Source organism: Serinus canaria, chromosome 2, assembly GCF_022539315.1.
Source record: "Serinus canaria isolate serCan28SL12 chromosome 2, serCan2020, whole genome shotgun sequence".
Lineage (NCBI taxonomy): Eukaryota > Metazoa > Chordata > Aves > Passeriformes > Fringillidae > Serinus > Serinus canaria.
This window is the reverse complement of record NC_066315.1, coordinates 90,999,229-91,013,214: the sequence shown is the minus strand read 5'-3', so window position 1 is coordinate 91,013,214 and position 13,986 is coordinate 90,999,229. Positions and strand designations below refer to the sequence as shown.

The following is a 13,986-nucleotide window of genomic DNA, read 5'->3' as shown; positions in this document are numbered from 1 at the left end:
TTGAATTTCATGTCAGAAATGATCATTAAAAATAATACTCATTAAGTGAAGAGGATCTTTCTTCAAGATCATAAAATCTGATTTTGGAGGAATAATATATGGGATGCATATGGCAGAAAGTGTGACTTGGATAAGAGGACAGAAGTTGTGGCAGCAAGTCTGTGAAAAGAGTGGTGCAGTGCAGGAGCCTGTTGCAAAGACCTATGGCTTTAGAAAACTGTGCTGTACATACTACAGTCTGTGTGTTCCATGGAGAATTAAGAATTAATCCATGGGTTAAGAATTTTTGCATGCTACAAGTACTGTATCTTTGGAAATGTCATGACTTGGAATCTTTCAACTGGGGTGTGTCCTGCAGAACAAGAAGTCAAAATATCTAATTAATGAAGTGAAGAGTTGTGACTTCTGGAGGAGTATTGTTGGAGGTACATCAGAGGCTACCACATGCCAGAAGTATTGCAAGATATGCTTTTATCCAGAAAGTTCTCTGCCTCATAAATCATTTTGAAGTGATCAGAACCTTACTTCTAATAAAAAACTATTATTAATACTGTTGATGTCTCCTTTATTCTACTGTCTATTGCATTCCGCTTCACTGAAGATCAAGATGTGGAAGGTCAATTTGCAAGCCACTGGTAGGGTTTATTTGTCCAAAGAGGCTGAAATTTGGTCTGATGAAATTTATTTGTATGTTTCAGTTGTGCTGCTTTAGGTTTTTTTACAAGTAGAAAAGCTTTTTTCTTAAGTAACTTTTCAGAGGTGTTGGGAACAGTAATGCCGAATTATGTAGTCAATATGTATGTAGGGCTTCTTGAACTCTCCCATGGGCATATTACCAATTATATAAATAATTCTCCTTCAAGGTCCAGCAGATCCGGTAAATTCATTGAATTCATTGTTCTCTGTCACTGATACAAAAGAATAATTATGAATCTATAGCCTTTATTTTTTCAATTTAAATAGCTGGGGTGTTTGTTTTTTGTTTTTTTTTTTTTTTAACTGCCTGTAGACCTGTGAGGTAAGCATGAACAAAAATTATTAAATTTAGTAAAGTTTTGTGAATGTGCATGGAAAGTATGGATATTTTTAAATTAGGTGTACTATGTAAAGTTTGAATCTGATTTAATTTCTGCATATAAATTAATGAGATGCTTTTGTTATTGTTGCTGGATCTGCAGTCTTGTTCTAATGTTCATGCTATCAAATGTTCCAGTGAGATTGAAATGTGACAGCATGTTCACAGAGCTGGAGTTCAAAGAGCCAGGAAAAAAGTGATGTGAAAGTGAAGGATGAGTTTTCTTGGAAATAATTTGGGATGGTACCTGACAAGTATCTGAGATGTACACTGTCTAAAAAGGAAAAGGTACTTTAGCGGATGGGGCTTGATATATTTAGAATGTTTTATACCAATATCTGCATTTTGTTCCTTGCTGCAGAATTAAAAAAAGTTCTTTTGTCAGTAGGGAGAACACCTCCCTTGTAAAACAAGCACCTGCCATTTGTAAACCAAAGTTTAAAAAGACAAAGTATTTGGATTCTGAGTGTTTCCAAATGGGATATGCCATGTATCCTTTCTGAGCCCACCTAAAGTTACTTGATAATCCAGAAGTGGTGAGTATATGTAACCTGTGTGACTGTACAACTATGTTGACTTCAAAGTCGATTAAGTGGGGAAATGCGTCTGATTCCAGATGTTTGTTTTTGGAGGAGTTCCACTTCCTGTAAGAAAGATGACTTTCTTCATCACATTACCGTGTGAGTTTCCATATGGCAAAACTATCCACAAGCTATTTTTGTGGTAATGACAGAATTGGATCTATTGGGTTGTTTTGGCTTGGATTTTTTTTTTTTCCTCTTCAGCAGTTCAGAGGAAAGGAACATATTGGAAGATGTGGAAATAGAAGATGGTAAAGTTCTGGAAGTTCTGGGACTTTACTAAGAGTGTTAAGTCAAAGCACGCCTGAGTACATGAATTTCAGTCATGTGATTCCTTTGTACAGCAATGTGATTGGACAGATGGAATATTTCTTTCAGCTCTTTTTAAAGGCAGTTGCCCATGTGTTCAGGGATAAGGAGTGGAGGGGAATGAACATTGCTTTTTTTTTTTTTTTCCCTTGGGGTCTATTGGCCAAACCAGAAAAGTTTAGAAAGCTTTTTGCTTTAAGCAAGAGGCACTAAATGATGGGGCAATGCCAGTATACACATAGGCAAACATTTACTGGGCAGTAGCAAAATGCAGTGGTTTACTACTGTTAGCTCAAGCAAGAGGCATAATACAGAGTATGAGCCCTGTTAAAGCCCTTTATGGGCTGCCTAGCTTTATTGGTGAAATGAATATGGCACAGAGGAATGGATTAATGAATTTTTTTTGTGCAACCTGTGGAATTTTTCTTGAATTGCAGTATGATGCAGAGGTAGCTTGTCCTGCTCTTACAGCAATATAAATGAAAAGTGTAATAAGGGATGTTGTATGTTTTTAGCTGCTGGATCTACTAATCAGCATCTATACCCTTCAGCTTAAAACCTGTAAATTGCACCATGAGTAATGAGTAGCTTCATTATGGTTGTTCTTTAAAACATGGACTCGAGGAGAAGAATCCAGTCTGAAGATAAGCTGCAGTTACTAAACAGCACTGAAGACAAGTTCTTCCTCCAATGAAGGCATAATTGTGGTGGATTCTGCCTTGTGTTCATTAATGATATACTTACCAGTATCCTGATCAGCATTTCAGTTTAATATGTTAAGAAATTGATATGTTTTAACATGTCCCTCCATGCTCAGTGTCTGTTAAACATGGATAAGGATGTGTTTTTTGAATGTGTATCTGCTGCTCAGTCTTCAAAGGAAAAGCCTGGAAGTTGTATTCTCACTTACAGACTAGAAGAGAAAATGTTTCAGAGGCCATAATAGTAGAAGTATATATGGTGGAACATACTTTTGTCTTGGGGAGTTCCTTGACGTGGTGGAATCTGACGTCTTTGTGCACTTCGCCTTTGTACTCAAAAGGGAATCTGGTGCTGAGCTTGGGACATCCTTGTTGCTGCTGAGTAGCTGAATTGACAGTGTCTGAAGCTGCCCTTTTGTTTTGAAACATGGCTGTTACATTTCTGGCAGTCATTAGGAATGTGTGTGCATTACAAGTACATAAACAGATGTTTCTTTGTTCTCCACCTTTTATATGTTCAGTGCTCTGTAATTCAATATGGAAAGGAACGAGTTTTTTGGGGAGTTGTTTTTGTTGGGTTTTTTTGTTTGTTCATGTGCATAGCTAGTATTTGGAAAATAGTTCTTACTAAATAAATTAATCAGATGGAAGAGATTTCCTGAGACTGATTAGGTGATTTCCTAACTTCCTGATTGAAGCAAGACTACAGTCAGTGCTGGAACATCACTTGCTGAATCATTGAGCATCTTTGCAGGCAGAGAGTCTTCTACCTGTGTTTAATCAGTCTGCAGTTGCTCCTCTGTTCAAAGAGGAATTTTATCCTAATATCTAATCTTTGCACCTGAAGCAACTATTCCTGCCTGCTACTTTTTAATGCTTCTGTCAGGTTCCCACATGGCCGGATATTTTGTAGCTGCTGTTCAAGTATCCATGCTATTATGTCTCCTCTTCATCTCCGCCAGTCTAAAGAAGTCCAGCTCCCAAGCCTCTTCTCGTAAATTTGCCATTTTGCTAGGCCCATTCTGCTTTCTCTGCATCTCCCTTGAACTGTACAGGGATGATAGTAGTCATCCTTACAAGTCCCAGATAATGGGGTATAAGATACTCTGCAATGAGCTGCTTGTGCAGTACCTCAGTGTTCCCAAGGTCCTGCTCAGCTGAAGCTGTGGCATCAGTTGAATTCCCTAAATTACTGTTGCCTGTGAATTTTCTGAGGGTGTTTTATGAATGCCAACATCAGTAACCTGGTGGGGCATGCATCGCTGTGGGCCCTAGAATTTGCTCTTTGGGGGATTCTGCTGCTTTCTGTACACCAGGAGGCTGCTTTGTTGACTGTTTCCCTTTGAACTTGGCAAACCAGCTGATTTTCAGCTCATTGATCCTTCTGGTCTGCTTTAGAGAAAATACTATTTTGGTTGTTTTGAGATGCTTAAGAAATATATTATTGATAACATTGCAAAGCCACGTGGCTAGTAAGTGTGAATTAAATGTTAGCCTAGAAACCTGCTGTTGCTGAATGGGGGAGTCTTCAAGATGAAAACTGCTTTGTTAAGATCATTGCTGCCCACAGATGTTTAACTTAATGCTTTTTCTTTTTTGTAATTAAAAAAATTTTAATTCCCCAATCTGTTACCTTTGGTGATAGCAGCAGCTACAGCTTGATTTTTAGCTCGACCATATTTGTAAAGTCTAACCATGTTAAGGCAGAATGTGCTGAGAACTGCTTCTAGCATAATTCTCTGTAAATTCACTTTGTTCCTAGAAGTAAACTAAATAAAGCACTTTTCACATAAGCTTATTTGTATCATATAGCATTTGGCCATGTTGTCTGCACATGCTGGACCCAGAATCTTAACTTGAACTTCAGACACTAATTGAATTCTGACATTAAGTAATTGTTGTACTTGCAAAATGCCTGGGGATCTTCTTGCTACCAGATACTTTGAAGCTTTTAACTGAAAAATATGCATAATTTATTTTAAGGAATCAAGGGAGATATGCTTTCCCATATCCCTTCCCTTACGTTAATATTGGAGAGTTGTTTGCAAAATGTTTGTAACCTTGATTTTATTTGATTTACAGCTTTGATACCTATTTCTTGATTCCCTGTCTTATGCAGAAAGAGGAAGAAAAATTATGTATGCAACATGTTGTGTTTGCCATGACTGTAGAAAAGTTTTTTGCTTCCAAATTAGGAATTATGTGTGCAAATAATTAATAATTTAGCTTTCACTTTTCCCATTGAATAAGTATTGTTGTATCACCTTATTTTAATCTTGATTGTTGTGACTTACAAAACACTGACAACGTCATTAAAGCCTGGTGGTCTGTGTGTGTCTGTGGGTTTGAGGGAGAGAGGGGCAAAGAAGAAATTCCAACGGGAGTGTAAGTGCACACCTTAACATTCACTTTGAACTACAGTGATTAGGAATAGATACAGACCCTGTTAATGACTATATTAATTGTGTCTGGGACTGTGATTAGGCTCTGATTGTTTAGACCAGAAGCTTTTGTTGGATACATGGAACACAGATTGATTGTTGAAAATGATACTGAATAGTTAAAATAATTAAAATAAGTATCCAATATGAAAAGCATTTAAAAATCAAATAAGCATTGAGTATTATGGTTTCTGTGACATTTGTGTGTTTGATATTTTGTGTTGATGGAGAAGGGGAGTGGAATGGGAGACTTGGAGCAATGAAGTTAAAAAAGAAAACGATCAAGATGGAGTACTGAGCCTATGTTAAACTGCAAAATGAAGATAACTATTCAATTCTGTAATATGTTTCAAAAAAAAGTACTAAGCACTTAATGAAAGCAAATGTGAAGAAGTAATCTGACTGTCAAACTCTTATCCTAGGTTCTTCAGCTCTAATCCGAGTTCCGATGAAGCACCGAGTGCTCAGACGAGGTAGCTGAATTTAAATGATGCCTTTTTCAGATGTAACTTTGAAATTAATGGTTTTATTTCAATGGTGACTAAAGCAGGTGGTTCTATTATGGTCTGGGAAGAAGCAATGCAAGCTGCCAGACATTTGACTATTGCTTTTCTTCTGTGCATTGGTTAATTTATGTAAAATAAGATCTTAGGAAAATATGAAGTTACAAGTATTTTAACAGAAAGACTTTCAAACTTGAGACGTAGTTTCTGTCCTCATGATTATCTGACAATATGGTAGTGAATCTAGCTAGTATTTTTTTAGTTGGTGAAGTTGTCAATAAAAAAATTTGCAGCATGCTCAGTGTACAGTGAAAGTATGACAAACCAAAAGCATATAAACCAAGAGCAGCATGGGTTGTTTGCTATTAAGATGAAACTAAGACAAAAGTATTTAGTTGTGTGTTAGCAAACAAGAAGAAAATGGCCATTACCTTGACCAGACCTGTGACTTTTTTTCCGTGTGCATCTTTCCATTTTAAATCAGAAAGATCACGTGCCTTAGTCTATCAGCTTGGGAATAACCAGCTCACACTGAGCTGCTGCACAGGCACACAAATGCCTGCATTTAAGTGTTGATGAAAGTCTGTCTGTGGAGATGAATTACTGGGCACCAGCTTGTTATGTGTTGACTGTCACATGCTGTGTGTCACCCCAGGTGAAAAAAAACCCCACCAAAACATAGATTTTAAGAAGACTGAACTTTTGGTGAAAGTGGGCCATACTGTTGCTGTGGCAGGTGTCCCACAAGGTATTTTGTAGCACTGTTAAATTGCAAGAGGTTTTTCATCTAAATGGTGCAACTTTGTGAAGTTTTTCTTTGTGTGCAATCCTGGAGTTTGACTTGATGGTAGCACAGGTATATTTCTAATGCATGAATATTTAAGAATTAATCCCTCTTTTTGTGAAGTTGTGGTTGAGGTTTTTTAGCCATAACCTGACATCCTAGTGGGAAAGAATACAATAACAGTGCCATGCTTGTGGTATTTCTATTTGTTTGCTCCAATTTGAAGAAACTAGCAGTGTTAATTACTCTTATGTAATTCATTGGTCAGTTATATGTAATTAGCTAGATGAATTCTAGTTCTGCACTTTTTTTCAGATTAAAAATATGTTTTTTAACACTTCTTCACAGTCTTTTATAATGCCCAACATGTGAATACACTTAATGTCTCTTTGAAATTGTTTTGCAGGTATATTTAGGTGATCTCTGCTGGTGTTCTAAGCTGAGTAGGAATGCTTTACAAGTGTTTTAGGCAGAGCAAAAAACAGGCTATTAAAACTCATTGAGGAGTAGATAGAGCCCTGATTGAAACACTGCTAGTTTGAACTCAGGAATATGGAACTGTGTCAGTGCAGCCTTTGGGCTGCCCAAAGCTCAGAAGGTATTTGCTGTATCAGTGAAAATTGTGTTCTTTGTTAGCCTTAAGGCAATTTAATTCTTGAACTTCAGACTCCAAACAAGCAGTCCCTGAATGCTGTTGGAGTGTTAGGCTTTTGATGGGAGGAGGAGGTTGATGGCTTTTCTTATTTTCATAGGAACTGACACAGTCTGGGACATGCTATGCATGTGGACTTGGGGTCTTTCCTCAGTAAACTGAATTGTGTTAGGAGTCTTGTTTTGCTTATTTGGTTCTTTTCTTAGAGACATTAAATCCTTGTGTATAAAATTTTTATGGAAGAGAAAGTGTTGGACTTTTTCTGTGGGGGACTGAGGTCTTGCCTGTTTCCTAATGCATTTCAGAGTGCAAATGAATTTTGTCACCCATTAGTCTCCCATTAGAAACTCCTTTAAGATCATAGACATTATGTGTAAACTATATAATGTGTAATGTCTCTTTATGTGTATTTTTTACTTCAGTGAAGAGATCATTCGCAGGGTACATAACCTCTCTGAAGGATTTTATGAATGATCCCAGAAGAGAAGAGCCTCTAATTGGTATGGGTTTTTGTTTTATAAATTGTATACCTTTGAATTTGTTACCAAATGGCTTTCCTTTGAAATAAAAGGTGGGATTTTAGTTACTGTTTCATTTTCTGTAAATGTATTTAATAAGTTGCCTATCTCATGCCATTTTAAATTTAGTTTACTGCACTGGGTATTATAAAGGCCTCCTTAACTGTTAATTTGTTCCTGAAGGAGCCATTTAAATAAAGCAGCTTCTTCCAGATCACAGAATGGTTGAGGTTGGAAGGGGCCTATGCTGATCTTAACCCCTGTTCAAGTCCCAGAGGAGATTGTCTGGGACCATGTTAAATGGCCTTTTAAAATCTCCAGGGTGAAAAACTACAGTGTCTCAGGGAAATCTGTTCCAGTGCTCAGTCTTCCATGCAGTCAAAATGTGTTTCCTGATGTTCAGAAGTATCTCCTGCTTCAGTTGTGCCATTGCCTCTTGTCCTGGCACTGAAAACAGCTCCCTGTTTTCACCCTCACCTCAAGTATTTATACACAGTGATGAGATCCCCTCTGAGCCTTCTCCTCTTCAGGATAAACAGTTCCAGCATTCTAAGCCTTTTCTCATAGGAGAGATGCTCTAATACCATTGTCATCTTCATGGCCCTTCATATGCCCATGTCTCTTGTACTGTGCAGTCCAGAACTTGACACAGCATTCCAGGAATGGCTCTACTGGTGCTGAGTGGAGCCTGCTGTTCTCTGGATGCAGGACTTGGCACTTGCCCTTGCTGATCTGCCTCAGCTTCCTGTCAGCCCAGCTCCAGCCACTCAGGGTCCCTCTGGATGGCAGCACAACCCTCTGGTGTATCTGCATCTCTCTCAGTTATGTGTCATCATCAGTCTTGCTGAGGTTGTGCTCTGCATCATCATCCAGACGGTTAAGGAAGGTTTTGAACAGGACTGGACCCAGTACTGACCCCTGGGGTGCACTGCTACCTTCTGGCCTCCAACTGGACTTCATGCCACTGGTGACTTGTCATCAGTAGTGGTTCTTTGTGGCTTTCCATTTGGTGGGATATACAGATGTTTCTACTTTGTGAGATATTTTTTCTCACTGTCCTTGACTGTACTGGAAGTACTGCGATTAATTTTAATGCTTTCTTTCTAACTGCAAGATTAGAAACCCTTAGGGGAGAGAGTAGCAAGGCTGCTTGTCAGTGGCCTTAATGTTCCAAGCGTGTCATGGTGGCCTAGAGAAATAGGTTCTCTGATGAAGGCCTAAGTAACAAATTTCCTAGTATTAGCAGAAAAATTCTGTTTAGTGCATTGTCTTGTAGTTACCCCACCTAATAAATTGTTAGGCCTTTTAATATGAATGCTTTACTATAAGCATTTGTAATAGAAAACACTTCAGTTGCAAGAACACTTTTCAGTTCTTTTGGTGATAATTTATTTTCAGAGTTAAGATTTAGCAGTGTGATACTGTAGCAGGTCTGAGATGGGATTGAATTTCTTCATAGCAGCCTGTATGTTTTGGATTTGTGCCTGAAGCAGTTTTGATGACACCCCAGTGGTTTTTCCTGTTGCTAAGCAGTGCACCTGCATCCAGACTGTTGTTATTCTGGGCCTTCACCCTTGAATAAGCTGGGGGTAGGCAAGAGACTGGGAGGTGGCACAAACAGGGCAGTTGACCCAAACTGGCACAAAGGATATTCTGTACCATGTAATGTTATGCTCAGTGATCACAGTTGAGGTAAAGAGAGAAGAAAGGAGGGAAGCAGGGTTTAACTTCCAAGGTGGCTCTTCAGAGACTGTAGGTGGGTATTGGTCTTTCCTGTGGGGAAGTGAGCAATGGGTTTTTGCATGTTGGTTGGTCTTAGGGTTTTTTTACCCCTCTTTCCTTAACTTATTAAACAATCTTTAAGTCCATGAGTTTTATTGCTTTTGTTCTTCCTGTGTTCTCCCCACCCTGCTGAGGGGTGTGGATGTGAGTGAGCAAGCAGCTATGTGGTTCTTGGCTGCTGGCTGGGATCAACCCATCACAAATATAGAGTACTGGAAATTATGACATAAGGGAACAGCTGCAGGATTTTCCTAATTGTTTTAAACTGCTTTTAAATTTATTATGTTCAAGCTTTTCAGAATAAAACTTTTCATGCTAGGTAAGAAGCCTCAAACTTGAAGGCTTCTGAATACTTTAAAGGGATTGTCTCAGTAATTTCTAGGAAAAATGAAGAATATTCCCATTTTCATTCTTGTGACCCTTAAAAGTTTATGGAACATTTTCAGATTATGAAAGATTCAGTTTTGTGAAGTGATTAGTGTCTTTCCTACATCTGCTTTTACTTGGATACTGTCCAAATGATGTTTGACTAAGTATTTTAAATGCAGTTTTTAAATCTAGATATTTGTAGGGCATTTCCTATTCTCATTCTCTTTGTTAGTTTCTTGAAAAAATATCCCAGAAAGGAGTAAAGATGCATGAAATATTTTTGGTGGGCTTTGAAATCTGCCATAGATGATGTATTTCCTTTCAGAAAGAAAGATATTGGAAAGAGATACATTTAGCTGATGGGGTAATAAGTCCATAGAGGTATTGAAGTAATCCTGAAGGAGTGTCAAATTCTGAAAACGGAATATTTTCATATATTAAGTTTGAATTTGATGAGCAGCATTGTAAAGAAAACATTTGTTTCAGTAGTCTGTAGTAAAATAGAGATATTTGTAACTCTTGCTTTTACAGGTTTAGAGCATGTGGTTGAAGTCAGATTTGAAGGAAGAAGAGAACCACGTTACGAGTGCAGGCTGTGTGGGTGTAATTCAGAGGTGGCACCCATGATAGAACATCTTAGTGGATATAAACACAGAAGAGAATACATTGTGAGTAATTTTGATGCATTTTGATCAAAATTTCTTTATGATACTCCCCTTATTTTTTTTTCTAAATAATTAGATACTTTTAAGTTTTAGCTCCCATATAATAAATTGCCAGTACTTGTATAGTTGTCTCTCTCTGGGTCAGGCCAACATGAACAGCTCTGATGCTATGGGTTGTTGAGGCAGTGCAGTCCAGGGCTGCCTGTTTCAGCTCCAAAGTCTGTTCCTAAGCGTTTAGATTGCTTTCAGGATCAGGTTCCAAAAACAGTGGGATTCTTTTTTAATCCCCAGCATGTCCATAGCATTGCTGGATTTGGTACAGAGGGTGTTTGCTTCTGGCAGCAAGCTTTGCATTGGTATCCATTTTTTGTTTTGAATACAACTTTTGTAACTCTAAAATTTGATTAGATATGTTGCAGAGAAGAAATTAGTTCATAATATTCAAATCAATGTTTACCAGTCTTTTGCAAGCTTGTCCAGAAGGTGAAATGTGTAAATTTTTTAATATTGTGATAAATTTTGATATTAACCTTTTCAAGCTGGTTTTGTTTACAGTCTAAAGAATTTCCAGATAAAATGAAGAGAAAACCAACAGATGCAAAAGAATGCAAAGTCTCGTTTTTCAGACGAATAGCAGGAGAGCTAGAGAAGAGTGAAGGATTAAAAATGTATAAGGTAATTGGAAGTAAATGCAAAGCATCTCTTAATGTGTCTTTTATCAGTGCATTTATGTTTAATAGAGTAAATTTTAAAACGACTGCTGGAAAAACTGGTTAAATTTTCTGTGTGTTTCTAGGTAGTGCAGTAGTGAGTAGAACTGAGGTTTACCTTTAGGTTACCCTGAAAGATCCAGGGAAAAGAACAGTAGTATTGAAATTAATCTGAAAAAAGCCAAAGCTTTATATTTAAGGTTTTAGATGTTTTAAGTTGAAAATTGTTCAGTCTGAATTCAGTGATTCAGAAATTTTATTACTTTAACTTCAATAATTTTTAATTTTTGCAACTTAAATTTTCTCAAATGTAAGCAAATTTTTTCTCAAATTTCATTTTAATTTACAGAAGTCTATATCTGTGTGTGAGGAATTTAATTCAATTTAATTATGTTGGCATAAATAAAAGTACTTGTTCCTTTCCTAAAGGCAGTTGCAGTAGAGACTGTTGTCATGAAATTTTAGTCAGAAAGTCTGATATGAAACTTTTTATATTTTTAGATGGAAGGTTGCACAAGACCAGCTACCTCATGTAAGTATGTGAATTTCTTGAATGTAGTACATTTGATGTAATTGATATTTGGCCTAATTTGACTTACTAGTTGAACTCAAAGGGTTTGACTGATGTAAAACATTCAACTTGTAATACCACAAAATATTTTCAAAGATTTTACTGGTTTTTATGATTTTGAACTGATGAAAGAAGGAAATTGCCAGACTTCCAGTCTTCCTTAGATTTTTTTAACTTCTTAGTTCTAGAGGTATTTATGGTAACTGTAGTAATTTGCTCATCAAGGAAAGTAAAAAGTTATGGAAAAGTGGTGACTTGGTGACTTTCTCTGATGGCTTGGTGGCTTTCTTGGTGGCTTTTTTGGTGGCTTTCTCTGAATAAGCTGATAAAGTCTCCTCCACCTCATTTCCATCATCAGAAGACTTACATGCTGAATCACTGGTGAAAGTGGGAAACGATGGAAACCAAACCCACAAACAGAAACCCAGCATCTTCCCTTATACAGTATGGCTGAGTTACATCTTTTGTTACTGCAGGTGTGCTATAGATCCTTAATGATGCCAGTCTGGAGGAATACCTCCTTGCTACCTTTTGACCCTAGTGTTAATATCAGAAGGAAGGTGGGTTTGATTGAAGTCTGTGAAGGTTGAAAAGATCAACAGAATTTCTCAGCGTGAATCCTGCTGTAGGAGCCTGCCACAGCAGTAGGGTGGCATTTTTTTCTTTGGGGGGGTGGGGGGCAGTTTTTTTGGGTTTTTTCTCTTCTTCTTTTTAATGATCATTGGTGGCTTCTGTGGTTTGTACTTTTGAATGTTGGTCTGCAAAACAAGGTGGCAGAAATCTTTTTGATTTCTGTGTCTCTTGCAAAGAAGATGGAATGTCAGCCAGTAATGAGCCAGTAATTCTCAGTTCAGAGTAAACTGACATCAATCAAGTCAGCAGACTTCTGTAGAAGTGGAAGACATGGTCAAATATCAATCTGGAACATCAAAAAGAGTGATCCCACACTGATCATATCCTGCCCAACAGGATATGAAACTCTGAAAAAATGGACAAGAGGGAAATTACCTGCAAAGGCATTGTGCCTTTCAATATAAAGGTTTGCTCTGGTTAGATGATAAGGTCAACATCAAGTGAATTAAAAAAAAAAACCCCTCTGGTTATTTAGAAGAAAATCGTGGTTACTGGGTTAGCAGCAGTAAGTAACTTGAGACTAGATCATGCTGGCAAATGTCAAAACTCTCTTCTGACAGTGAGGATGAATTTGGGGATATAATTAAGAAGGCCCTCTAATACACAGGTATGAGTGATGAAACGGACATTAACAGCTTCATCAGCATGTGTTAACTGTGTTAATGGGAACTGGTTAACATGGCAACACAAGGCTTTTGGCCTTGTCTTGTAGGGCTAAAGATGTCACTTTTGCAGGGAATTATTACATGTCCTGTTACTTATCCTGGAACACAGTGCTTAAGAAGTGAGAAGTTAGGTAGCCTGCAGTAGCTGATTCTCTGAAGCATAGTTACTGTTTTAGACTGCCTTGTTTTTTGCTGGGCTTTCCCTCCCTCCCTCCTCATGTTTATACACTGATAGAGATGAGATGAGAAACTTAGCTATTGTATGTACAGTTTTTAGGCTCACTGGTACTCACTTGGAAAAAATCCACATGCAGACCTTGTAACTTTTTTTCATGGAGGAGGCCAGCCCACCTCAGTTTATTCCATACAGCCTTCTTGTGTGGGGTTCAGCTGCCTGGACACAGGTGCTGTAGGGTTCCCTGCAGAGCCTTTAGGGCACAGGTCTCCCACAGACTTTCAGCAAGGATGCCTGCTGGTTTCTAAGATGGGTGTGTGTGCCATTTGCTGCTGAATCCTGCCCTTTACAGAAAGCACAGCCACTTCACAGCCAGTAACTGTTCTGTTTGTGTAATGCTTCTGTGCAAACCTTGTGATGTTGCTAATAATTCTTTTTCATTTTCTAGCCCCATTGGAGAAGGAATCAAGGTGAGAGTACTACCTGTACAGGAGAATCAAACAGATTTTTAAAATCTATTTTTCTGTAGCAAACGTCATGACATATGGGAAAATAATTTATATTGTCTTTCCACTGTACATACTCCTCTTCTGTAAATTGTTCCTTTTTGTCTGTGAGGAAGTAGCAGCTATGGCTTTTGAAATACTGCACTCAAAAAGTAATTGCAATTAAAATTTCAAGCTGCTATGTGGGATATCATTTGCTAAGAAAGTTTTATAAAAAACTTTATATAGGAAGAAAAAAATAAATTCACCATTATTTTAGTTGTGTCCTTTAGCTGATTCGTAAAGAAGTTCATCTGCACTGCTGGTCTCTTTGAGAGTCAGTCAGAATAAGGACCTTTACAGCATA

General features: G+C 37.8%; 1 protein-coding gene across 1 annotated transcript in view; it reads left to right on the top strand.

Moving 5' to 3' along the window:
• LOC103815666 (uncharacterized) overlaps positions 1–13,986 on the top strand; it is a 31,444-nt gene that overhangs the window by 7,755 nt on the left and 9,703 nt on the right. Inside the window, exons 5-10 of the mRNA XM_050971795.1 lie at positions 5,530–5,580; positions 7,469–7,546; positions 10,247–10,383; positions 10,936–11,055; positions 11,592–11,622; positions 13,583–13,604. Of these exons, the coding sequence (XP_050827752.1) occupies positions 5,530–5,580; positions 7,469–7,546; positions 10,247–10,383; positions 10,936–11,055; positions 11,592–11,622; positions 13,583–13,604 (439 nt within the window). The remainder of the gene's footprint in view (positions 1–5,529; positions 5,581–7,468; positions 7,547–10,246; positions 10,384–10,935; positions 11,056–11,591; positions 11,623–13,582; positions 13,605–13,986) is intronic.